This window comes from Rissa tridactyla, chromosome 10 (assembly GCF_028500815.1).
Source record: "Rissa tridactyla isolate bRisTri1 chromosome 10, bRisTri1.patW.cur.20221130, whole genome shotgun sequence".
Classification (NCBI taxonomy): domain Eukaryota; kingdom Metazoa; phylum Chordata; class Aves; order Charadriiformes; family Laridae; genus Rissa; species Rissa tridactyla.
The window spans coordinates 6,044,478-6,069,662 of record NC_071475.1 but is presented as its reverse complement, the minus strand read 5'-3'; the positions used below and the strand labels follow the sequence as shown (position 1 = coordinate 6,069,662).

Sequence of the window (25,185 nt, the reverse complement as noted above, 5' to 3'; positions counted from 1 at the left end):
CGGCGAAGAGCTGCTGGTGGCAGAGTGGGGGTTACAACAGAGCGGCTGAGGGCAGAGCAGGGTTGCGGAGAGGTGGCTGGAGCCAGGGAACGTGGGAGAGGGAGGGAGGGAGTCCCTGTTTTCTGGGAGCGGTGCTGCTTCCTGCTCCGTAACTGGGGCTCCTCGTGTCCCTGCTCTCTCCTCTTCTGGCTCCCCTCTAGGCTGGAGCCGTCGGGGTAGGCACATCCTTGCTCCAGCCGCTGTCTCCTGAGTTCACTCCCTCCTCTGCCCCCAGCAGCAGCCTCTTTGTGCCCTCCTCCTGATATATTCTGGAGGTCGGTCTCCTCCTTCCTCTCCCCTTCCTTCCCCAGCCATTGCCGGAGTCTGGGCATGCTGGGCCCAGGGGAAGGGGTAGCGCGGGGGAAGGCTGCTGAGACCCAGCAGTGTGCAGGGCGTAGAACCAATGTTTAAACTGTTCTTTAAAAACGTAACATGCAAAGTACTAATTAGGATAAAAGCTGGTGTTCTTCTTGTCTAAATGTAACTAGCGTAACACCGAATCTGTTTGCAGAACAGGTGCGTGGATTTTCCTAGTCCCAGAGAGCTCTCACTTCTGTCACATCATTGTCCAGCTTCGAGCTAGATGAGAATGGGGTTTTGTCTCGCTGCCCTTCCCTCCCTCCCTCTCCCGTGCCCCCACAACGTGCTTTGCTGTGAACCCTTGTTTGTAGGCGGGCCAGAGCGTGCAGCTGCGGCCAAACCTCCCGAGCAGACTCTGAGCCGCGTGGCAAAGGAACAGTAATGCCTGTTGCACAGTGCACCCCCTAATTCTTTCACGTTTTCTGAAGCTAGAGCTTCGTCGGCAGTTCCTTTTAATTTAAAAGAAAACAAAACACCCTTTCTGCCGGTGGTGAAGGTCCTGGTTTGCGCGCGCAGATCCCGTTTCTGTGCTCTGGGAAAACAGCAGAACCGACTTCCCTGCGCAGCCCAGGCAGGTGACGCCGGTGTCGGTGTCATACGGAAAGGCGTAGGCTCCGAGGAGAAACGTGCGAAGCACAGGGGATCGTTGGCTCTTTGTGTGAAGTGACCGACGACACTGCTCGAGAGGCAGGTGACGGGACGGAAAGAGGAGCTCTCGACACTGAGACAAGGACAGTTTTTTCCCCTCTAATAGGTACGCGGCCCTGTTCGAGTCACCAAGGGTACATGAATGTAGGTGGATAGAAAATGGCTCAGGAGCCGTTAACGCTGAGGTACAAGATTCCCTTTGGTGCGTTACTGCTACAGATGTGGAATGTTTGCTCTCTTTTTTTTTTTTCCTTTTTGCACTTGTTTCCAGCTCCTGCGCCCGCCTGACACCTCTCCATCCTTGCATCCGATTACTCTTTTGATTTCAGCTTCGCTTGTGTTTAGTGCGTTGGCTGCCTCATCTCTAACAGTCCTCAGGCTTCCCGGACTTTTACCAACAACATTATTTTTTTTTTTTTCTACTGACGTCGTAAACTGCATGACTGCTGCTCCGCGCCCCCGGCAAAGACCCTGCGGACAGGGGCAGCAGGAGGTTTCTGTACTATAGTCTCGCACTCTCGATTTTAGACTTTTTAAGCGGGTGGGGTTAAAAAAAAAAAAAAAAAAAAAAAAAAAAAAATTAAAAAATAATAGAACTTTATTTTTAAACGAGGCACTTGTTCTGCGAATTCCTTTCCTCGCCCTCCCAAGCACCGGAGAGGGGCGGTGGGAACACACACCCCTACCCCCACCCCCCCACCCCCCCCGGGAGAGGGTTTTGCCGGAGGTGTGGCCTTGGTTTATTTGAAATAAATTGTGACTTTCTAACTTTTTGAGGTTTCCCGGCTCTTTTTGCGCGGGAGGGGGCGGGGGGCGCCGCGGGGGCGGGGCCAGCGCGCAACGGGGGGGCGGAGTCAGGGAACCTGACTCCGCCCCCCCGTTGCGCGCTGGCCCCGCCCCCGCGGCGCGATGACGCAGCACGCCGTGCGGTTGCCGTGGTGACGGGCGAGGCCTGGCGGGCCGGGGGGCGCCATGGCGGCGGCGGCGGAGCGGGCGGACGGTCCCCCGCTGCCCGGCCCGCCGGGTGGCCGCCCGCGTCCCGTCTGTTCGCGGCCCTACTTCCTCGTCCTCATGGTCTTCGCCCACCTCTACGTCCTCAACGTTTTGGGGCTGCTGCTCTTCGTTCACCTCAGCGCCGGAGAGACCGGAGGGCCGCCCGCCGCTCCCCCGCCGCCGCCGCCGCCGCTGCCGCCGGCTTCTCCCGCCCGCGCCCTGCCGCGCTTGGAGGGCATCAAGGCAAGGCCGCGACAGGGGTGGTGTGGACGGGGGACCGGGGCTGCGCCACCGCCGCTGAACCGCTGCTCTCCCCGCAGGTGGGCCACACGCAGCGGGTGGAGCTGGTGCCAGGCAGGGCCCACGCCGTGCGGACCCTCAGCCTCAAGCCGCTCCTTTTCGGTGAGTACCGGCACCGCCGACACGCTCCCCGCCCCCCCCCCGGCCTCCTGTCGGGGCCTCCCCCACGGCTGGCCCGTGGGTGCCCGGAGGTTTCCGCCGCTCGCGCTGCCCTAACGGCGGGGGGGCACCGTCTGACAGCGGGTATCGGGGTGTCTGTCTCACACCCGCCGCTCTCGCGCCCCATCGGGGGAGAATGACTTTTCTCGTGCTGCCTTTTCCTCCCTGTGCCGCTTTACCTTGAGCCTCCCTTGAAAAAGCGGGTGATTTTGTTTAACATGTTTCGATACAGTATCCACAGAGGTTACATGTTCTGGGTGGCCTGTTTAGAAGGATTTGGAAGATTAACCTTTCCAGGTTTTTCAGATTCTCTTTAAAATACCATGAATAGACAGAAGATCACTGAAGAGGACCTCGGAGAAGCTGCTCAGTATTAGGAAGGGACAAGAGATGCCCAAACTTTTGGTAATAAATGATGATAAAGCAATTTAGTGTCGATGTTTCAGTGCTGAGGAAATAAGTAACAGAACTGATAGACTTAGTGTCTTCCACCATTCTGCGTCCTGTTCTAGATTTATCTTTATTTCTGGCTGCTCTGCTACACAACCCCATGACATCCGTCTTTCAGATATTTTAAAACCTTCTTTACCGTTCTGTGGTTTTTGCTCAGGCTGGTAAAGTCTCATTAATTGAACTCTGTGTTATGGAAATCCACTGAGAATACAAAAATTAATTTTTTGGAACAGATAATTACAAAATTCCTACTACTGCAAGGTCAGAAGACCTGTTGTCTCTGAAAAGCTAGCATTGAGAGCCTTCCTTAGATGCTTTCTCAATAATATAAGAGGGGTTTTTTTCTGATTCCAAGTAGACTATACGTACTGAAAGTCTGCCCATAAATCAGATAGGTTTCTTATTAAACTCCTTTAATGCAAAAAAGTATCTGGAAGAAATATACAAAGTTCTTCTTTCATTTCTACATAGGTGGTACTCATAGTTTGCAAATTTCTAAGTGGATTTCTGTTTGACATTCAGTAAACAGACACACTAACCTGGAACTGATATCCCACAGCATTCGCAAAGCTGGCATCATTACCAGAACCACGGTCTGGGGCAATTGCTCTGCTTTTCACTTGGGAAAAACTCCTGTTTCCACTTTCTCTGCCCTGCTGGTGCTGCTTAAGTGACAGGCCTGCAAGGAGGGTGCTGAAGTTGAGAAAAGGCAGGTTTGTCCCGGCAGCACTAATCCCACAACTTTCAGCTTATCACTCTGGTACCTCCATGGTTTCTGAGGGAAGCTTTGCTCCCTGAGGACGGTATCATGGGCAGTGCCGGACATTCATCATTTGAGATGCCACCCGAGTCTCTTCTCCTTTGTCCTCTGATAGGGAGTCCCTTAATTTAGAAACTGCCAGTTGCAAGACAGCTCTTATCTCCCGGATGAACCTGCCAGGAGCCCGCTCTGACTTTAAAAGACTTCCAGAGACTTCTCTATCTGTGCAAACAGTAACAATCTAAACTGGTTTTAAAAACCTGATTTATTGCATCTCTGGTGTTTAAATTAGTGGAAGTGTGTATTGAACTGGGTTGTGTTACAAACCCAGAAGTTGCTAGCAAAGAAGGACTCTTGAATTTCTGGGGATTTTACTGAAGACAAAGTGTTGCGGTATGTGAGAGCCAATTTAAGGAAATAAGTGGTTGGTCTCTGATCTTTGCTTTCAGCAGAACAGGCTGTAGTGGGACTACAGCAGCAGACGGCTCGTTAATGATTTAATGTGAGCTCTGTGCTTTGGAGCATGGCACTGGGCACCATAGGGGAACTTGCGGTTTGTTTTTTAAATGTGGGTAAGTCATCTGCATTGGACCCAAGTGTATTCCGTGGAGCTCTGAAAAAGTCCCTGCCCTATTTTTTTCCCCCCTCTGGCTACGAGACATCATTTCTAAAGCTTGTAAGTCAGACCATCTGTGCACTTTTTAGTTAGGAAACACTAGTAATCAAATAATCCTATTAATGGAAAACAAGTATCAGACAAAGCCTTTTCAACCTTCAGAGCTTTTATGTGTTCTGTTGTGTTTTCCAAACGCAGTCTGTTCAGAAGATACTGCCATTGCAGGGACCACCTGGCAGCGGATTCTGTGGATTGGGCGGCAGTTTGCAAGACAAGGCGGCGGGGAGGAATAAAAATAGGAAATCTCACTGTGTTTTTCTTCTGAGCCTCAGGGAATAGAAGTAATCACTGCACAAATGTCAGGGCGCAGCTGAATTTCAGTGTAAGCGTCTGAGTGGTTGTCTGAGCCCACGCTGAATCTGAAGAGATCTCATCATGGGTTGTTGGTGTGCTTTACGAGCACAGGGAGGCAATGTGTCTCCATCAAACCGGGTGGCTGTCTCCACAACCAAGACTGCAGGCGTCATGAACAAGGCTGAGTGCGTTTCATCCAAAAGCTGTTTTCTCCCTTATTTGAATCCCAAGTTGAATCCACCATAGAAAACTATCCACTGACAGTGCTTTGTTAGGTAGTATAAATCAGACTTGTTTTCTCATTTGGGGATTTGCTGGTTTCTGCTCTGTGGTCTGGAGGGTAGAACTATAGCTGTGTTTACCCCAGAGGGAATTACAGTCCCTGCTTCCTTGGGTGAGAGAGTGAGCTGCAGAGAATTTGGTCAGACTGAGTTTTGCCACCTTTTCTCTCTTCCTTGCGTGCAGGGGGAAGGCCAGACAGATGCATCGTGTTTCTTCCTCCCCCCGTATCAGAATGGCAAGTATCTCCTGCTCTGCTGTGGTCGGGACTCACCTCTGAGTCCCAAGCAAAGCTGCTGTTGCACACCAAAGCAGAGGTTTAACCGGCTGACGTCCCACTCCTGCTCTGCTCTTTCTCAAGGCTTTTGTGCTGTCTTCGGTAGTTCCCCAGTTATCAGAATCTTCTGATCCAAATTGAATTTCTGATGTTAAAAAATGGTTTTCCCTGTTATGCAGAAGCCCTCAGCTGTCTTTGTGCCTTTCCTGCTGCAGAACGGCCGTTTCCTTTTGTGTGTGAGGATGCTCATCAAGTCTTAGCGCAGCAAGCTGAAGGGACAGCCTGAGTGACTGCTCAAGAGCAGAGTTTAGCACTCGTTTTTTTTAAGGGGCCGGGCATTGCTTGCGTGGGTTCCTCTCCCCCTTAATTTACCTCGGACTGTTTAAAAGTAAAGTATTTGCTCCATTACATAAAAAAGCATCAGTTAGCAGTCAGGGAGGCTTTCATGTAATCTCTCTGGACAGAAAGCAAGCAGGCACTTGGGCAGCATCAATGTCTCAGGGACAAATAATGAAGCTGAAATGGCTATCAGCTGTGATGAAGAGAACTAGAAGGAACTGTTATGACAGGTCTCTTCCAGATTGTGCTCACCTGCGGACGCCTGCGGAATTCAGTTCAGTTTTGTTGTGACGTTGGATGTGACACGAAGCTGTCCATTGCAAGTCCTGGATCTGCAGAGCCTTGCAAGAGGAATATGTTAAATCTGCATCCTTAAGCTCTGTCTCAGTAGAACAGGGGTCTGTAATGAGGTCCTATCTGTGGACTATGACTGCTTTGAATCACCTAAAAATATTGTTTGTACATCTCCAAAACACCGACTGCCAGGGAAAGGAGTTTTCTAGCCATAGGGAAGGGAGCAGTTTCTTATTGTTGGAATTGAGATTTTTTCAGACCTTCCGGCCAGCCTGTTCAGGGCAGCGGTGATGTTTCCACCTCCGCACCGCCTGGTGCAGGTTCCTGTTCTTCTTCTGCCAGGCATAGGCCTTGTTCACCACCACTTTGTCACTCTGTACTTCACCGCTTACAACAAAGACCCCTGCGTGAGTGCCTCTCATGATGTTGTGGACACACGTAGCATCTATGTCCAGCCACTGCTGGAGCCTGGCAGGGATTTCGGTTCTGAGGAGCGGGCCGTGCTTCAGGACCTCCACCCTGGAGGGGTCCAGGTCGAAGTCCGAGATGGTGGTGGTCGTGTTCTTCCTCAGGATTCGGATTTTCACTGCTGCAGGGGTTGGAAAAAGCTGTTAGTTCTGTTTACTTTTCATTGCTCTTACCTGCCTAAAGACACAGCCAACGCTTTCTTGCTGTTTCTGTAACGTGGTGACGCATCCATCCAAGCTCTTGTAATTGCCATGAATTTGTAAAAGTTCTCATTTGAAGTTAGTTTCCGGTGTTGAACACCGTTATTCTCACTATGCTTTTCTCGTGAGAGTGGCAAAGGCGTATCAGTGCTGCTGAATGGGCGGAAACCCTCTAGCAAGCAGGGGTGAGAGCAAGTCTGGTCTCATGCAAAATACTTGATTTTTCTCTGAGCTGGGATTTCAGGAAGTGACATGACTGCCAGCAGCCCTGAATTTTTAACTTTTTTTTTTTTTTTCATGAAGGTTGTGTGCCTGAATTCAGGACAGTATCTTGAAAACTTCCTGCCGGCTGGTTGACCAGAGCCAGTTCTGCCACCTGCTTGGGGTAGGGGAGGGAGAGTCGCATTATTAGAACAACGGTCCTGAAGTTTGAAACAGCTAATGTGGAGTTTGCTGAGGGTTTTTTATACGGGCATTGATTGAAATGTTGCTCTCCAAAGGAAAACCAGAGTAGTGCTTACATTTATCAGCCACGGACCAAAATCAAATCAGAGACCACAGAAATAAATCAATTCTTCACCTTCGGTGCTGCCTGGAGCTGCGCCCTCCTGCTACCTAACAGGTGAGTAGGGACCTGAAAATCTCTGTGATCTGCTGTAAAAGCTGCAGTTCCTCCAAGTCAGTTTGTTATGGCAAAGCCATTTTCTATCTGTGCTGCTGCTTGGCTGCTGGAGGGAACAGCAGCAACTGAAAGGAGGAGGAGGAGGGTTACTCACCAAAATCATTGGCGCAGAGGTTTTCAAGGATCTCCCTGGCAGTGCTGGCCTCCTCAAGCTCGCAATCCTTGCAGCTGGCTCGGGGCACTGCTGCAACAGAAATTTGGTTATAATACCCTTGTCAAGCGTCACTGGAAAAGACGTAATGCAATTTTGAGATCTGCGAGTGGTGGCTTGCTGTTTCGACGTGGTGCTTCCTCCTGAGCTGCCCAGTCCCTGGAGAGACAGCTTAGCCTGCCAGGGTGGGAACTGTTAAGCTCTCCTTTCTGTGGCTGGGGCAGACCTGCTTGTCGTGCTTTGTTTAGGCTTGGGTGTGTTGCTGCATGTTAAAGCAGCAGTGGAAATGCTTACTGAAGATCTCCTAGTTTGGATGAAACAGTAATGCCATTGGTATGGCCAGGCTCCATCAATGATGCTGAAATGAGGCGTCTGTTCTCCCCTTAACTGCTCTCAAATCTCCCCCAGTGTTCATCACTATCTGGGTGTTTAATTTAGTCTTAAAGATTTTTTTCTTGTGTAACTCATGTCTGCAAGAGGCTTATGCCCCTTTGTTGTGTTTCCTAATGTTTAAAGAGAAGGCTTGCAAAACATTTCTCTTTGCGTGTTTTTAAACCCTGGACACAGCTGAAAGATGAGGGCTGCAGCTCCTCAGCTCTGCTGGAAGCACATCTCATCGCCTGGAGCCTGCACACCAGGAGCTCTCACGCTGTGACTGAGCATTAGGCTTTTACAGCAATTCCTTCCCCCTGCCCCAAACCCTGCCTGCTCTGATGGCACCCAGGGAGCTCATGAATACAGTAGAGAGGGGAACAAGCTGCAGTCAATGTTACACTAATTTTCTAGACGTGGTGGAGTTCCCAGAGAGAACAAAATTAAGATTTCTACATAATTTTTGTAAATTATGGCTTAAAACCAGAAGCATTAGGAACACGAAGAAGAAACAGGCTTTCAGGGTTACATACGGGAAAACATATGAGTTAAAAAAAACCCTTACTTCTCCTGCTCGATGAATTTTCATCCATGGAGACTGCTGCGATGCACAGTTCATGATCCGCAGGAAACTTGTTGCAGTTGAGGATTTCGGGCCAGGGGTAGCCGTAACAAGCCATGACGGGTGCGCAGCTTCTCTTGACGGCTTCGCAGAGGCTGCGGCAGGGGTAGATGAGCCTGGGGAGGGGACAGGGGTTGCAGTACCTCTGGACTCATGGCAGCAGGCTGAGGGTTAAGCCCTGGCACCGCATGTTGCCCACTGTAGTGCTAGCAAGGGCTTTTTTGGGGGCTTTGATGTCTTTTGAATATTCATGCCCAGGAGGCAAATAAGGACTTTCTGAGGATGGGAGGGATGAGACCATTCGGTACAGGTTGCTGCCAGAAGCCCTGCCTCTGTCCAGGGATCTTCTCTATTTGTGCAAAGCCTCCTTGCCTTTACAGGTGCCTAATGAAATACCTGATTTCCTTAGAAGCTCTGTCCTTTGGCGGCTGCACCTCAGAACTGAGGATTCCTCCCTGGTGCTGGCACTGTCGGGCTGAGGAAGCCCTTGTGTGGTCAGGGCAGGAGCCGGGAAAGGGGGCTGCAGGGGAGGTGGGAGGTGAAGCCTGTGGGTGCCAGCAGCTGCTGCGGCGTGCGAGGGGCGCAGCCGGGGAGACAGCAGCAGTGCCTGGGGTGGGAGAGCAGGGAAATCCAGAGGAGGGAACATAATGCTTCTGTTCCTGCAAGATTAAATGCTCCTGTTTCACTGTCAGAGGGAAGGTCCCTGCTGGGTAATCCAATTGCCCCTTGCTGAGGGGGGCAGCATGGCTTCTTGGGGACTGTGCTGAGATTTCGCGCGTTTTCTCTCGGGAAGCAAATGCAGTTGTGCTGTTGGAGAGTGTTACTTGCTACAGCTGAAATAATTTGTAAAAGCATCTTACCTGTCCAAGCAGATTGGTGCAAAGAGGGAGCAGAGGAAAATCCTTGCGTCTGGGTGGCACTCCCTGGCCAGCAAGGGCAGCCAGCTGGAAGACTGCTGGATCACTTCTGGCATGGTCTCGTGCTCCAGCAGGTTAGGAATCCTCATCTCGGAGTAGCCGATGTCATAGCACAAGGCCATGCGGAGTGGAATGGGCGTGCAGCTGGAGGATCTCCTCAGGTAGCTTGCCCAGGCTCCTGGAGAGCCCCAGAGCAGCAGACGTGCCAGGAGACCCAGTAGCCATGGGCCACCCGATCTCGAGGCTTGCCTGCGGTGGGCTGTGACCATGCTCGGAGCAAGCTGGGAGTGGACGAATGGGCAGCACACCCTGGACTGAGCTGCTCCCGACTGCAGGATGCCTTTTATAGCCTAAGAGCCACCTCTCTGTCAATCCATCCTCATTAAGCGCGGCCCTTTCAGAGCCCTCATGGGGAAGACAATGCTCCAATTTTCGTTTGCCAGCGGCCCTGATTGTTTGGATTTTAGCAGGGGTTTGGCTTAGATCAGCAGGTGTGGAAATGAGGGCAGTTGGGGAGGGATGAATGACTTGGCCCATGTGTCTTGGGGCCCTTTCAGCCGAGATTGAATCTCTGTTTGACACCAGTGCTCCAACCCATCCCCTTTCTCTTGCTCCAGGATTAGTCATTATTTCATAAACCCCAATGTTTTCCTCTCTTTTGTTTTTTGTAAAAGCAATCAAGTGTTGCTCAAAGTCAATTAGGAGGCATTTGTTTAGCTGGATCTATTGTTGAGCGGGCAGAGAGATAGGATGGTCTCACAGCCAGAAGTTAACCGTTTCAGAGAGCTGAGGGTAGAGAGGAACTAATTTGCAGCTGTGGAGCCAGGCTGTTTGCAGATGGGATTGGCAGCGCTTAGCTGGAAACCCCCTCACCTTGCAACCTGCGTGACAGAGCGTGCTTTCCGGTTAACAGAATTTTTACTTCATTACGAAATCCCGTTACTACCGCTGAAGAGTGGGATTGTCCTTCCTCCAGCGTGTAATTAAGATTCCAGAAGCCATCATTATTGTAGCCCAGTTTGGGGAACTGGAAATACTGGGGGCGTTGCTTGCCAGAGCGTACGGTTCATTCGGACCTGGTGCTGTGCCATGAGGTTCAAACCAGCCAGCGGAAGCTCCGGCTCTGCAGCGTCCTCTGGCACAAGGACCCTGCGCTGCCTGTGGCGGAAATTGTTTCCTTGGAGGGTGTTACGGATACAGCCGGCTGCATTGTGTGTCTGGGGCTTCCCAGGAACATCTCATTCTCTCCAGTGCTAGTTGTGGTCTGTACTTAGCAAGAAGCCAACTGCTTATTGACAGTTTGAGCTGATGGGGTTGATTTAAGGTCACGGAAGTAATTAACCATTTTTTTTCCCCCCGCTGGCTTTGAGGATTGCTGCTGTAGTGGAGATGTAATGTGTCCTTGGCACATACCTGCAGGAGCTCTAGGGGGCTGCGATTTGGAGAGCAGGACCTTTGGCCCAAGAGCACTTAAACCTGTCCTGCTTTGGTGGTTTTTAGTTTCCCTCTTCAAAAAGTCTCAGCAGCTGGTAACAAGGTCACCATAGCAGTGACAGACGTCTACCAGAAGAATCTTCTCAACCTGCTGGGCCACAGTGTAACTGTGCTGTGGAGCAGGACCTCACCAGCACTTTGCAAGTGTGTGCCCAGTGCACCAAGCAGTTAGAAATCTCATCGCCTCATAGGATTTCTCTGCATTTAAATTTGCTTGCGATCCTGGTGTTTCCTGATTGCTGCAAAGGAAAGCGGATGATACCGGGATGCTACCTGGGTGTGGAGCGTGGCATCCACCATGTGCAGTGTCTTCCCCTTTAATATTGCATTTGAAGACGATTTTAGTGGGGGATAAAGGGAATGAGTGGGAATAAGCTTGGAAGTTGCCTCCTCACTGTTTGAGTTTCACAGGAGAGCACTGTGCCACGTTCTCCTGAAAGGCGTTGCTTTTGTTCAAAGTGCTGTCCTCTCCACGTGACAGCAAGGAAGCCTGAAACCCTGGCCGTCACTGCTGCCCACCGTAAAGGTTTTGGCCTCCCTTCCTGTAAAGCAGCAGTTCCCAGACTGTGATCCACATGTCACCTTTGAAGTGATAATATATGGTGATATGCATGTGTTTGTTCACTCCTTTGTCCATTGTGGTATCTGCGAGAGAGTTTAAAGGCTTGACCCCTGGATCCAAACATTTAGGAACTGCTGCTGTAAAAATACCCGCTTCCAGCAGCTCAGGTGTGTGGTGTGTGCTCTTTGAGAGCTCTTCTTTTAGAAAGGTGGATGTGTTTGAATGTACCAAACTTAGGTAGAGTCTAAATTTCCCCCCCACCTCTTTTTTTTTTTTTTTTTTTTTTTTTTTCTTTCTTTCTTCCGAGTGGCCTGCCATCAGTATGGGGTCCCGCTGTAACAGTTCCTCAGTCTCTGTTGCTGCTCACACTTTTGCTGCAGAAATTCCCAACTTCCTGACGGAGGAAGAGTGCAAGCTCATCGTCCATCTGGCACAGCTGAAGGGGCTGCAGAAGAGCCAGATCCTACCAACAGATGACTACGAGGAAGCCATGGAAATGATAGAAATCAGCCAGATGGACATTTTCAATCTGCTGGACCACAATCAGGACGGGCAGCTGCAGCTCAAAGAGGTAGAGTGTGGGACAGACCCGGAGAGGTTTGCTGGGGGACCCTCTGGCAGGTCCCCTCCTCAGATGGTCTCTTGATTACTGTTGTGCTTGGGTAGGGACAGACCCCAGTATACACCAATCAGTTTTTGTTTAATTTTATGTCTCAAGACTTAAGCTGACCTTCAGCATGGAAGTTTCTGGGGAAATGTGCAGCAGTTGTCATGCTATTGGGAGGCAGAAACAGTCCTTGGCAGGAGATGTGTGTTTTGAACATGCTGGGTGAAAAGTCCCTTTTGCTGTGGGTTTCCTCTTGCTGGGTGTCCTGGGGAAGTGAGTTTGTAGCGTAGGCGCTGCTTTGTGCAGCCTGTGGGGACTGACTGTGTTCAGTTGGCCAGACATCAGCAAAGCCACCCCTATAATGACCCTGGAGAGGGATAATGAGCACCGTGTCCACAGCTCTTCAGCACCCTTGCCTTGTATGGCAGGGTGCATCGGGGCAGGCGCTGGCAGTTCAAGGATGTCCCTCCCCAGGCTCCCTTTTCAGGTGGGACTGGGGGTGTGTAATGTCCTGTGGGCAGCAAGTGTTGTGGAGTATGGGGAACTGTGCCAGGGACAACTGTGCAAGGATCCTTTCTCTGGAGGTCAGAGCCTGCTGAGAGCTCTCCAGGATACTGCATCTCTCTGTCCACATGGAAAGGAAGCGTTTAGTTCCAAGCTCTTATCTTGGGCAAGTAAAAGCATTCACTTTTATCATTAATAGCTTTACTTTCCCTTCAAGAGAAAGAGCTGTGGCCCCTCCACTTCAGAACTGGTTAACCGAGTCCCAGCAGTCGTTTGCCATGACCTAAACTGGAAATAACAGCGTGCATCAGCCACACACTGTGTGTGGCTGCCAGATGATTCCCCCTCCAATCTTCTTTCTGCAGAGACGTGCTGATGCCTGGCTGGCCGATGCTCTGCAGAGGAGAGCCCGCCCGGCCTCAAGCAGGGGATCTGCAGGGTTTCCTTAGTATGAGAAACCAGTGCCTGGTGTTGATCCATTTCTGAATTTCAGGTGTTGACCCACACACGGCTTGGGAACGGCAGGTGGATGACCCCTGAAAACATCCGGGAGATGTACACTGCAGTCAAGGCTGATCCTGATGGGAACGGTAAGAGCAGCTCCATGGCAATCCCTTTGCCCTCAGCAGGCTGGACTCCTCGCCCAGCCATGCGGGGCAGAGCAAGAGCCAGGTCCCTGCCTAGGCCTCTTTCTCTGGCTGTGTTCTTCAAAGGAAAATAATGCTGCTTCAGAGACCTTCACAGAAAAGTAAAATCAGTGTGAACCTCTCATCGGAGCACTCCTGCCCCTTCATCACCAGTCTAGCAGCAGACTAGTTCCACCGCCTGGGCTTGGATATTGCAGAAGCAGGACCAGAACAAGACTCTGCACTCCCTCTCCCCTGTCAGACCTGCCTTAGTTTGTGCCACAATGTCACAGGGTGCACTTCTGCTCCTGTGGTCTGAGAGATGGCTCTGACTATGTAGCTCTTGTTATCTGGGCTGCAGGTTTTAAGGTGCACCCCTCCTGCTTTCAGGGAGACTTGTGCAGCAGGCTGGGAGCGCCGCAGCACTGTCGGGGGAGGGCAGTGTAAGCAGAGGTGAGGGTGGTCTTGTTGGTCAGCCTTTGTTGCTGACCCCCCATCTCTGCCGCTGCAAACTCACTGTATTCCATGAGGCCACTTCTGCGCTTCCTGCCCCTGGTCTTCCAAGGGCTCCTGCTGGTCCGGACACGCACTCTAACCTCTGCTGCTCTAATTAGAGTGCCCTCAATTAAGCAACTTTCCATTTCCTAATCAAATTAAGTGAACGCACAGGCTCTGCGTGCTCTTTTCCAGTGACCTGGCGTTGAGAGCTGCCCAGGAGGAGCTGGTTTGGGGTTGAAGCTCTATCCATGTGAATGCCTACATATCCGGAGGGCACCCCGTGCCCCGCTCCTCCAGGCTGGTGGCATTCTTGGCAGGGTTAGGAGCGTATGACCGAGTCCTCAGTGGCTTTTCCACTGTTCTGGACATTAACAAATGAAAGGTCCTGTTAAAGTGCTCTTGGCAGGACCATGGTTCCAGAGAGCTGCTTCCCCCCGTTGTTAGATTGGTACGTGACACTGAGAGACCAGGTCGCAACCTGGATGTGGCACTGCATCATCGAAGACTGTGTGGAGTAAGGGGAAGTGGGGACAGAAAGACACTAGAAATAATAATGGTCTGGATAATTTGGTCACAACCACAGGCACCTGAGGAACTGTCCCTGGCTGACCCTGGTGGCTGTCCCTTCCTCCTGCCCCGGAGGGTGCTGTGTGCTCGGGGAGCAGACCTGGCACCACAGCAGCACTGGGTTTGCTGCCTGAGCGAGCTCCGCTCGCAGCCCACAGTGGCTGCTGGCTGCCGGGCAGCACGCTGCAGCGCTCCTCATGCTCCGGTCCCGGGGACCTGATCCTCAGTGCGGGGATTCCTTCTCCAGAAAGGGGCAACAACAAATGTGAGGATTTTTCTGAAGCCGACAAAGGCAAAAGTCCATCCCTTGCCGAGTCCAGTTGAGTGCAAACAAGAAATACCTGTTTTAGTAGAAACCACTTGTTACCTATCACTTTTCTGTTATTTCTACTTACGCAAGATCATACTCTGTTGTATTTCTCACTCACGTTTTACAATTACACAAATGCGGAGGAATGCACCACTTGTTTTGGGTTTGGCTTTTTTAACTTACCATGCAAGGTCTTGTAGAAAATGCAGTCTGAGGTGTCCCACTGTGCTCTTAAACATGTCTATTTAAATACGTAAGTAACAAGCCCCAAGGCATCAGGTGGCACAGGCTTTTTTCGCTGCGGCATTGCCTGTGTTAGAACCGCAGTGGCTATTTTTCTCTTTTGATGGATTGGTTTGTGTATTTGAGGAGCTTTTCAAAGTTCAGAATGGTATTTTGCCTGTCCCAGTGCTGACCTTGCACAGCAGCTAATGGTTCACTTTTGCAGGTTGCTGTCTGCTCTCTACTCCACTAAAGGTGAGAGCATTGCTGGGGCCCGTAACCCTGCGCTCGTGGGGTGCAGCCCGTGGTGGGCACAGTGGGGGACCCTGAATGGAGTTTGTTTGAGGAACGCAGTTTCTGCAGTGCCCTCAGCCGGTGGTTTCTCCGACTGCAGGACGCTAAAAACTATTACCTGCACCAGAGTCAGCCGGATTTTCCTCTCTTCCTGTAGGTGTGCTGAGTTTGGAGGAGTTCAAACAACTAAATATCCGTGATTTCCACAAGTACATGGGAAGCCAGAAAGTGAAGATGAGTGACTTGGTGCGCAACAGCCAGCACACCTGGCTGTACCAGGGCGAGGGGGCACACCAGGTGATGAGAGCCATACGCCAAAGGTAAGGGCCAGGCAGCCGGGCGGTTGGGTTTGTGTAGGCACGAGGACCACCTGTGCTGGGAGAGGCAGTGGCAGACGTGCTGATATTCACACTTCCTAATTGCGTGAAAGTCTTTGGAGTATAAAGAGCAATGAACACAGACACGGAATGGGGAGAGGAGGTTTTCATTAGAACAAGAATTTGTATTGTCCCATGGAAAAGGAAAAAGAAAAATCAAACCTTTCAGCGTCTCCATTCACTTTTGGGAACAGCCCTATAAAACCAAGAAGACTTGGCATTATATGAAATAATTCATTCTAATTAGTAAATGAGCTTACTGGGAGAAACTGCCCGTTTCCAATGCTGTCTGGGTGCCAGTAGTTACTGTCATTTTCTTTAGTTACTCATGCATTTCACTGAAATCTGTCTTAGCTGTTCAGAGCTGACTTTTTAACAAGCACAACTTCATCTCAAGTAAGATGAGTTAGTTTAATGCTCCAAGCACACGTATTGCGGGGCAGCTCACGGCAGACAGGAGAACCTCTTACCTTTCCTTTCATGTCAGATTTGGTACTGGGAAGCGTCAAACCCATCACACTGGCCAAATCGTTTATCTGTGGTGAGTTTCGGATAATTGGCTGGAGACTCTTGTTCTTGTGGTGCTGGTCCTCGCCCAGGATATGGGTGGGTGAAATCTGTCCCGAGGCTTGAAAATGGCTGTTGGCCACTCCTTTTCTTCAGCACATTCCAGAGGGAGAATGGGGTTGCATATTGCCTTGATTAGAGCAGACTGTGGCTGCCACCTTCTCCGTGCCAGCTAGCCAGCACACACAGGCATCGGCATACTACTTTTACAGTCTTCAGCTGGACAGTGTTACAAGGACATGAAGACATAGCACTGAAGGAGGCTGTTACCATCGTCCCTGGGACCATGCGGTGCCTGGGAGGAGCTTTGACATCCTGCCTGGGTGCCACGTTCCCCTTGCGCTTGCCCGGAGGGCATCATCAGTCTGAATTCTCAGAGCTCTGAGTGTTCTTTGGCAGGTCTCAAGAGGTACCTGCTTGCCTTGGGGATGATCTCAGATGTAGCAGCGGAAAAATCCCAGAGCAGGAGGGTTCCGGTCTCCTTGATCACTTCCCGTGCCCCTCTGCCCTGGGGGGAGCCTGCTGAAAAGGCAACAGGGAAAGGTGAGTTAGGTGACAAGAATATTCCTAGAGCTAGTCTCTCGTTCACTCTCAGCAGGGGCCCTGTGCTTTGCTGACTGTCCCCGAGGTCCGTAGGTGGTGTGCAGGAGTCCAGAGAAGCGATGAGATGGCACATGAAGGCTCCAGGGACACACACAGAAGGGATCTTGCTGAGCAATCAAAGTCTTCCTGAGCGCAGTCCTGATGGAGATGCACCCTTCGGTTTTGTTTTGGTTTTTTTATTAACCTTGACGAGGACTTTCTGAGCTGATGCTGATGGTCCAACAGATCTGTAAGGACCTAGTTATCTCTTGATATGCTTGCTGCAGCCCATCCGTCTCTCCGGTCTGTTGGGGAAGGGGGTTATCTTTCTCTGGATTTATCCGGTGCTTGGGAGTAGTGGCTGACCAGGGTGATGGTGCTTTCCCCTCACCTGCTCTGCACTCCTCTTCCCCAGGGTAATGCGCCTGACTCGCTTGCCCCCTGAGATTGTGGAGCACAGCGAGCCCCTCCAGGTTGTGCGGTACGACCAAGGAGGGCACTACCATGCCCACATGGACAGTGGCCCCGTCTTCCCTGAGACTGCCTGCAGCCACACCAAGCTGGTCGCCAATGAAAGCGCTGCCTTTGAGACCTCCTGCCGGTAAGGTCTGCTTTGGCACAACCTGGAACGTGTTAGAGAAGAGGTGTGGAGAGCTGTTTGCCTCACCTCGTGTGGGGCTTGGCGCTCAGGTTGTGGGCTCGCAAACTAGCTCTGGAGATCGCTGGCATGAAGGGGTTTGAAGGGGGAGATGGGTGATTCCTTTGGGTACGCATGAAGAGGGCAGAGTCGTTCTGCAGAACTGCTGGACCATCCCCACCAGAGGCTAGAAACACACTCTCAAGGTTGCGGGAGGGGGTTTTCTTTGTTGTCCTGGTCTTGTCCTTGGAGAAAATGTGATGATGTAAATCACTTGTCTTGTGATGTCTTGGAGGAACCGCTGTGTGTATGGTGGAGGGGCAGGGTATGGACAGCCCCGCTGCATCCCCTCCTGATCCAGTTGTGTCCCCTGACAGCCACTCTGTCTTGCAGGTATGTGACAGTGCTGTTCTACCTGAACAACGTGACTGGGGGAGGCGAAACAGTCTTTCCTATAGCTGATAACAGGACATACGAAGAGATGGTAAATGAATTTTGCTTATATGTTACTCTGGGGGATTTTGAGTCCCTCTTTGAACGTCTTTATTCGCTGTGGCTGCAGAAGGGGTCTGGTGTGTGAGGTTGGTGGACGTTAACCTTTGTAGCTAGAACATGGGGAACCTGTGTCCCTCTGAGGCCAAGGGAAGAGGCGCAGGGCTTTGACACCTGCACCTCTCCCCGCTCAGAGGCGTGAGGAGCGGTCTGTTGGCCTTGCTGCCGTAACACGGGTCCTGCTCGCTTCTCTCTGGGCAGGTTTCCTCAGACTAAATCTTGGCAGGAGGTATGTTGTGCTCCTGTCATGTGACATGTTAAAGGAATGGGTGGCTGCTCAGAACCAGGTCACGGACCTCCAGGGGAGCTGAAACTGGCTGCTCCGGGTGGGTTGTGAAAGCCTGGCCCTGCCCAGCGTCAGCCTTGAGCTGTTCCTGTGGAGCGTTCAGGCAAAGGGCAGGATGACGGCTGGCAGCGGAGGCAGCCCAGTGCGTGCACTTCATTCCAGCCCCATTTGCGACACCTTCTCTGTGGTTTCTTGCCAGTCTTTGATCCAGAACGACGTTGACCTGCGAGATACTCGGAAAAACTGCGACAAGGGCAATTTGCGAGTGAAACCTCAGCAAGGCACTGCTGTCTTCTGGTACAACTACCTGTCAGATGGAGAAGGTGTGGTCCTGTTTCAAGACTCGGGTCTTGGGAGGGGTAGGACTGCAGGAGGTGACAGCCGTGGTCTTCTTGTGGCGGCTGGGAGCTCAGAAGAGAGTCAAAGGGTGGTAGCTGCCTGCTAGTGGGAACTGTAGAGCCTACTTGTCACCAGCTGGGTAGGAGCTTCCTGACTCTGAAAGGCCTTTGTTTACAGGCAGTAGGTCAGTGGCTCCTGATGCCTTTGGGGGACGGGAGTAGCTAGCAAACAAAGACCTTGGCTGCACTAGCCATCGCCAGCTGCCTCCCATCCCGCTGTGCGAGCTGAAACTCCTGCTGGAACTTGGTCTGCAATTGAAAATGTTTCACTGATGTGGTGTTGCCCAAAGGGGTGGGGAGGGGAGGTAGACAAAGGCACGGCCATCAGCTCTGCAGCACAGGGAGGCATGGCCCGCCCCGCGCGAGGCTCTGCCGTGCTTGGGGCCGACTCCTGCTTTATGGCTCAGCCGCAGCGTGATGAGATGTGTCCTTGGGGCTGTTTTTCTCACAAAGTGCAGCGCGGTTTTCTCTGACAGCCAGGCTGGGGGATTGACATGAATCTTCCAGGCTGCTGGTGAGTATGACTCCAGAGTGCTTCGACAGCAGATTTTGAGCAGTGGTGGGAGGAAGAAGTATGGCATCCCAGCTCCCCTGGGAGCAGCCCATGTTTCCATCTCCAGAAAATCCACAGAGGAGGTCAGAAGACCAGCATTTGGGCTGTTGGATGATAATATCAAGACCATCAGTCTCCTGTAAGAAGAGCCCTGTTGTGTTTTTATGAGCAAATTGTTCCTAAATGGAAGGCGGCTGCCGATGCAAGTCTGACACAGAAAAAACGTAGTACCTCTGTAAAGAGAGGGTCATTTAGAACTGCTGAAATCCAACCTCTAATATGGCCGAGAGCCTCTGACTTCCATGGGCCTTCTAGCAGCAGCACCTGTCTCTTCCATGCCAGCCTCCGCTTTTGGGAATCAGAGAATGGTTTAGGCTGGAAGGGACCTTAAAGATCTTCTAGTTCCAGCCCCAGGGCAGGGACACCTCCCACCAGAGCAGGCTGCTCCAAGCCTCTTCCAGCCTAGCCTCGAACACCTCTAGGGATGGGGCATCCACAGCTTTTCTGGGCAACCTTGTGCCAGTGTCTCACCACCCTCATAGTGAAATATTTCTTTCTGATATCTAATCTAAATCTCCCCTCTTCCAGTTTGAAGCCATTAACCCTCATCCTTGTAAAAAGTCCCTCTCCAGCTTTCTTGTAAGCGCTCTTCAGATACTGGAAGTCTGCTATAGGGTCTCCCTGGAGCCTTCTTTTCTCCGGGCTGAACAACCCCAACTCTCTCAGCTTGTCTTCGTAGGAGAGGTGCTCCAGCCCTCTGATCATCTCCGTGGCCTCCTCTGGACCTGCTCCAGAGAAGGAGCTGAGAAACAGCAGCTGTGGTGCAGAATGTGAGAGCCCCTTGTGCTGGGTGGAGATGAGCATTTTGTATTTGGGAACCTCATAGGTGCTAGGGTGGGATGGCACCAAGATGGAGAGGCGCCGGGAGCGGCCAAGTCCTGCAAGCTGTCACTGAGCTACAACCCAAGCGGGCGCTGCGGGCGGGGGAGCGGGTGCCTTTCCTTGGGGTGCCGCAGCACTCCTCCCTGCTTCTTAATGGTTTGTCTGGTTTTTTTGTTCGGCAGGCTGGGTGGGGGAGCTGGATGACTTTGCCCTGCACGGGGGCTGCCTGGTCACCCAAGGCACCAAGTGGATTGCCAACAACTGGATCAACGTGGACCCCAACCGCCGCCGGCAGCAGCAGTTCCAGCAGGAGATGGAGCGCTACGCGGGGGCCGGGCCGGGCGAGTGGACAGTGGATAAAGCCTACAGCGGGGTGCACCTGGAGCTGTAGGGAAGGGGACGGAGGAGGGGGGGACAGGGGGGGCGACAGGAGTGGCGGCGGGCCCGACCGCGCGCACGTGGCCTTTTCCCGCGCTGGGCGGGGGGGGCGGGGCCGCGTCGCGCGCCAATAAAGGGTGGAGCGAGAGGGGCGGTGCCTCCGCGTGCTCTCGGGGCGGGGGGGTGGGACGCACCAAGATGGAGTCGGCGGCGCTGGTGGCGCCGGTAACGGCGCTGGAGTTCGCGGGGGACGTGCTGCTGGCGGGTGAGCCTGGGGCCGGGGCCGGGGCGGGCGGCGGGGCCGGTGGCGGCGGCGGCTGACGCGATGTCCCGCAGGCACGGGCCCGGAGGTGGCGGCGTTCCGGCTGAGCGGCGGCGGGCCGGCGGCGGCGGCGGGCCGGCGGATCGTGCTGCGTGAGGCCAGCGTGCAGGGGCTGCGGGCCGAGCCCGGCCCCGGCCCGGTGGTGCGAGTGGCGGCCTTCGGCGGGCGCTGGCTGGCGGTGCTGGCGGTGCGGGGCGGCGGGGGGCGGCTGGCGGCCTGCGGCGGCGGCGGGGCGCGGGACGTAGGGGCGCGGGTGTGGGAGGCGCGGTGGGCGGCGGGCGGGCGGCTGGCGCTGGCGCTGGGCGGCGGGAGCGTGGGGCTGTACGAGTGGCGGGGCGGCGGGCGCTGGCTGCGGCGGGCCAGGTGCGGCGGGGCCGGGGCGCTGCGCTGCGCCGCGCTGGCAGGCACGGGCTGGGGGCGGCTGGCGCTGGCGGCCGGGACGGCGGCGGGGGCCGTGGTGGTGTGGCGGGCGGCGGCCGCGGCGGCCCCGCGGCGGCGGCTGCTCGGGCACCGGGGAGCGGTGCTGGCGCTCTGCTACTCGGCGCCGCGGGGGCTGCTGGCCTCCGCCTCCGAGGACCGTAGCGTGCGGCTGTGGGCGGTGGGCGAGCTGGGCGACGGGGACGGGGACGACTCCTGCCTGCTGGTGTGCTACGGGCACGGGGCGCGGGTGGCCGCCGTGGGGCTGCGGGGACCGTGCCCGGTCAGCGCCGGGGAGGACGGCGCCTGCCTGGAGTGGGACGGCGGCGGCGGGGTGCGGTGGGCGCGGCGGGGACACCGCGGGGCCCTGCGCGCCCTGGCCCTGAAAGCCGCCGGCGGCCGCCTCGCCACCGGTGGCGACGACGGTGGTGTCCGGCTCTGGCAGCCCCGGCGGGCGGCCCCGGCGGTGGCGGCGGCGCTGGGGGCCCCGGACCGGCCGCGGGCCGTGCTGCTGGGGGGGCCGCGGCGGGTGCTGGCCCTGGGCGAGGCGGGAGGGCTGGCGGCGTACGAGGCGGCGGCGGGGCGGTGGGTGCCGGTGCTGCCCGCCCCCGCCGCCGGCGGGTCCCGCGGGGTGCTGGCGGCCGCCCCCCTGCCCGGCGGGGACGAGGCGCTCTGCGCCCTGGGTGGCGGCGACGGGCGCCTCCTCCTCTTCGCCCTGGGTCACCCCGGGGCCGTTGCCGAGCTGAGGCCGTTCGAGGGGGCCGTGCGCGGGCTGGGCTGGGCTCCCCGCCCCGGGCAGCCCCCCAACACCGTCGCCCTCCTGGCCTCTGGGCCCGACGGGGAGATGCTCTGGCTGGACGTCACCCACTGCCCCAGGCAGGCACCCCGGGTGCAGCTGAGGGGACGGTACCTGCTGCCGCCCTGCAAGCAGCGCTGGCACACCTGCGCGGCCTTCCTGCCCCAGGGGGGGCTCCTGGTCTGCGGGGATCGCCGGGGCTCCCTCCTCCTCTTCCCTTGCAGCAGCTCCCCAGGGCAAGCTGTGGAAAGCACCAGCATCACCAATGGTGGCACCGACTTAGTTGACAAAGACTCCGGCAGCGAGTTGGAGCCCTCTTGCTTGTTGCACAAAGAGGCTCTTCCCCTTGAGGCCCCGGTGTCCATGCTTTTTGGGCTCCATGGGAAGACGGGGGTGACCTCAGTGGCCTGCCATAAGGGCTACATCTACAGCACTGGCCGGGACGGTGTCTATCGCCAGCTCTGCCTGCAGGGACAGCAGCTGGAGGTCCTGCGGAAGCACAGGCCCTGCAAAGGGCTGCAGTGGATCGAGGAGCTGCGCTTCACCCCAGACGGGGACCTGCTCGTACTGGGCTTTCATGCTGACAACTTTGTGGTGTGGAGCAGCAGGACTGGTGAGAACCTCCACTGCGTCCCCTGCGGCGGAGGGCACCGCTCCTGGAGCTACTGGAGCAGCCCCTCGGCCGAGGCCTTCGCTTTCATCAAGTGTGGGGACGTGATGCTGTACAACCGTGAGGCTGAGCCCTGCGAGCAGCAGGTGCTCCTGGCGTCCCTGCATGGGCGGGAGATCGCCTGCGTGCGGCGCCTGGGGGCGGTGGAGGTGCTTGGCCATGCCACCCTTAACGTCTTTGTCACTGGCAGCGAGGACACCACGGCCTGTGTCCTGGCGCTCAGCGAGCATTCTCGGGCAGCCGTACCCCTCGCCCGGCTCAGCGACCACATTTCAAGCGTGAGGGCACTGGCGCTGGCCGGCCCCACTGGACCTGGTGACAAGGGCTTCGGTGACAAGGGTTTGTCTGCCTTGCTCTTCTCTGCGGGTGGCCGGGCGCAGATTGAGTGCTACCGGCTACTGTGTACTGGGGACCCAGCCTCCGAGAGTGCTGTGGCCTGCCAAGTCATCCATGTGGCCTCTCACCGGCTGGATGAGCACTGGGAGCGGAAGAAGAACAGGCACAAGCTCGTCAAGATGGACCCGGAGACGAGGTGATGCTCAGGAACTGCCTGAGGCAGGGTTAGCAGTGACCGCGATCCGGGAGGGTGCTGGGAAAGGCGCTGGGGTATCCGCTCTGTGCAGCTGTGGGCTCAGCTGAGGCAGAAGGAGCTGGTGTGGCTTCGTGTGCTCATCCGTGGTGTCGTGTGCCCAGCGGCTGGGCCTCAAGGGCTCTTCAGAGTTAGGGAAAGGCTCAATCTTTCCTCATGCCTCTTCCAAGTGCTTGTAGCCGTGTCGTGTGTGGGGCTCGGGCTGCTCTGCTGGGCCACCTGCCTCCCTGGGGCCACAGGTGTCACCGAGGTGTTAGTAAGCATCATGTGTTTGCTGCAGGTACATGTCCCTCTCGGTCGTGCCTGGGACCAGCACTGAGCAGCTGCCAACACCCTGGAAGTTCCTGGCTGCTGCCTGCAGCGATGCATCGGTCCGGTGAGGAGCCATCGTGGGGCCTGGCAGGGAGAGCGGAGCTGGGGCTGGCGATGGGAGCAGAGCAGGCTCGCAGGGGAAGCTGCGGCCATGGATGTGGCCGGCTCTGAGCCGGGAGCAGGATGGCGTGTGGTGGAAAGTGGGGGCAGAGGCACCAGGAGCCCCCTTCTCCCATGGCCGACTGCCCTCTGCTCCATCACAGGGTCTTTGGGCTGCTGGAGGCCGCCCGGAAGCTGGTGCTGGTGGCGGAGTCGTTTCACCACCAGCGCTGCGTGCTGAAGGTGGAGGCGTTCCTGCACGTGCGGGCAGGAGGGGAGAGGTGAGCACCGAATGCTGTGCTGCAGCCGCTGGGGCCCTGGGGAGGGGTGTTCATCCTTGCAGGGACGGCAGCTGGCAGCTCAGCAGGTGGAGGGAAGGGAGATCTCGGTCTGCGGGGGTGGTTCTGCCGCTTCCCCAGATCTCAGTGGGGGCGCTTGGGGCTGCCCACCACAGGGCTGTGGCCGGAGGCTCCCCCAACACCTCCCTTCTAGGAGGCACCTCCTGTGCAGTGCGGCCACCGACGGCAGCGTCGCCTTCTGGGACATCACCAGCCCCATTGCGGACGCGGCAGATGCCCTGCACCGAGCGGAGGGAGAGATGCAGCCCCTGGGTGGGTGCAGCTGATGGTGGTTCCTCTTTTTCCTGAGAGAGGCCACGCTGGTGTCTACTCTCTTCCCTTCAACCAAGGTGAGAATCACTCTCCTGACTGAGCCTGTTTTCCCAGCCCTGGGCGCCCCGCTGCTCACTATCATGGCCCACAGCTGCGGTGTGAACAGCCTCCACGTCCATGAGACACCAGAGGGACGGTACCTGGTGGCCAGTGGCAGTGACGACGGCTCCATCCACGTCTGCCTGCTGGAGGTGGCGCTGGGCAGGGGCGAGGGCTCAGCAGGGACCTGCCTGCGTGTCCTGGAGCGGGTGGCCAGGCCCTGCGCCCACGCCGCCCACGTCACAGGGATCCGAGTGCTGCGGCCGGACCTGCTGCTCTCCGCCTCGGTGGACCAGCGCCTGACGCTGTGGCACCGGGGCCCGGGTGGGCTGGACGCTCTCAGCACCACCTTCTTCCACGTGCCCGACCTGGCCGAGGTGGACTGCTGGGAGGTGGGGGAGGCCGGGGGGGAGCTCCACTACTACTGCGTGCTCTGCGGGCAGGGGCTGGAGATGCTGCGCGGCACAGCCCCCCTGGAGATCCCTCCACAGGAGGCTCCACACTAATGGGGCAGGCGTGTGCAGCACACCCGGCTCCCTGCCTGCCTGGGGAGGGTACCCTGCCCCTCTGCTCTGCCCCTCACCGCAGCCCCTGTCCCAGCCTGCCTGATGATGGGTCCCCTTTTGAAGGGACGGGCGTGTTTGGCTCTTTTGGGGACAGCACAGCCACATCTGCAGTGCCCAAGGCTGGTGAACTTGGGGGCAAAGGCAGATGTACCCCATTCCTGGACCAGCCTGTGGTTCCCCAAGCAATAAAGGAGTGGGGACATCAGCCCACCCTGCCCAGGAGAAGTTCCTTCTCCCCAAGGTGTGAGGGACCCGTGTACAGGCTTTCTAGCCCTGGTCCCTGAAAGGAACCTGCTTGGGAGGGCGCTGAGCACTGTGCCCAGCCCTGGGGGCTCAAGGGCCGCAGGAGGCCAAGACCAGCGGGGCACTGGTGTGGCATGTGGCCGGCTGCAGCCTTGTGCTGCTGCCCTGTGTGACAGCCCTGTCCCTGTGGTGCTGGGGACTCTGCTGAGTGGGGACATTGACCCTCTGCAGCAGCACCCTGCAGGGCGAGGGGCAGCAGCCCAAAGTGTGTCACGCGTCTGC

General features: G+C 55.6%; 3 protein-coding genes across 3 annotated transcripts; 2 read left to right on the top strand and 1 right to left on the bottom strand.

Annotated features, from left to right (window-relative positions):
* Positions 1 to 1,992: 1,992 nt before the first annotated feature.
* On the top strand, positions 1,993 to 20,223 carry P4HTM (prolyl 4-hydroxylase, transmembrane). The gene is made up of 9 exons (XM_054216279.1): positions 1,993 to 2,283; positions 2,361 to 2,442; positions 11,720 to 11,910; positions 12,944 to 13,040; positions 15,125 to 15,287; positions 16,909 to 17,094; positions 17,524 to 17,614; positions 18,168 to 18,291; positions 19,984 to 20,223. Exons 1-9 carry the CDS (start codon positions 2,020 to 2,022, stop codon positions 20,190 to 20,192), a joined length of 1,407 nt encoding a protein of 468 aa, XP_054072254.1. The 5' UTR covers positions 1,993 to 2,019; the 3' UTR covers positions 20,193 to 20,223.
* On the bottom strand, positions 5,913 to 9,605 carry LOC128915626 (secreted frizzled-related protein 5-like). Its single transcript, XM_054216280.1, has 4 exons — positions 9,227 to 9,605; positions 8,310 to 8,482; positions 7,316 to 7,402; positions 5,913 to 6,460 (listed from the first exon to the last, which is right to left on the bottom strand). Exons 1-4 carry the CDS (start codon positions 9,550 to 9,552, stop codon positions 6,126 to 6,128), a joined length of 921 nt encoding a protein of 306 aa, XP_054072255.1. The 5' UTR covers positions 9,553 to 9,605; the 3' UTR covers positions 5,913 to 6,125.
* Positions 20,224 to 20,372: 149 nt separating the features above from the next.
* Positions 20,373 to 24,600, top strand: WDR6 (WD repeat domain 6). The gene is made up of 8 exons (XM_054216438.1): positions 20,373 to 20,444; positions 20,516 to 20,688; positions 20,731 to 21,465; positions 21,514 to 22,916; positions 23,254 to 23,349; positions 23,549 to 23,665; positions 23,877 to 23,995; positions 24,110 to 24,600. The coding sequence occupies exons 1-8, from the start codon at positions 20,378 to 20,380 to the stop codon at positions 24,598 to 24,600; spliced, it is 3,201 nt and encodes a 1,066-aa protein (XP_054072413.1). The 5' UTR covers positions 20,373 to 20,377.
* The last annotated feature ends 585 nt before the right edge of the window (positions 24,601 to 25,185 follow it).

What these genes read in the sequence shown, in the direction of transcription:
- P4HTM (XM_054216279.1), top strand. Translation starts at nt 2,020, where the DNA reads ATGGCGGCGGCGGCGGAGCGGGCGGACGGTCCCCCGCTGCCCGGCCCG. An exon ending in CGCGCTTGGAGGGCATCAAG is followed by an intron (nt 2,284 to 2,360) that starts GCAAGGCCGCGA and finishes CTCTCCCCGCAG; the next exon opens with GTGGGCCACACGCAGCGGGT. An exon ending in CCTCAAGCCGCTCCTTTTCG is followed by an intron (nt 2,443 to 11,719) that starts GTGAGTACCGGC and finishes CTTTTGCTGCAG; the next exon opens with AAATTCCCAACTTCCTGACG.
- LOC128915626 (XM_054216280.1), bottom strand. Translation starts at nt 9,552, where the DNA reads ATGGTCACAGCCCACCGCAGGCAAGCCTCGAGATCGGGTGGCCCATGG. An exon ending in GCACCAATCTGCTTGGACAG is followed by an intron (nt 8,483 to 9,226) that starts GTAAGATGCTTT and finishes TCCCCTCCCCAG; the next exon opens with GCTCATCTACCCCTGCCGCA. An exon ending in AAATTCATCGAGCAGGAGAA is followed by an intron (nt 7,403 to 8,309) that starts GTAAGGGTTTTT and finishes CTGTTGCAGCAG; the next exon opens with TGCCCCGAGCCAGCTGCAAG.
- WDR6 (XM_054216438.1), top strand. Translation starts at nt 20,378, where the DNA reads ATGGAGTCGGCGGCGCTGGTGGCGCCGGTAACGGCGCTGGAGTTCGCG. An exon ending in AAGATGGACCCGGAGACGAG is followed by an intron (nt 22,917 to 23,253) that starts GTGATGCTCAGG and finishes TGTTTGCTGCAG; the next exon opens with GTACATGTCCCTCTCGGTCG. An exon ending in GTGCGGGCAGGAGGGGAGAG is followed by an intron (nt 23,666 to 23,876) that starts GTGAGCACCGAA and finishes CCTCCCTTCTAG; the next exon opens with GAGGCACCTCCTGTGCAGTG.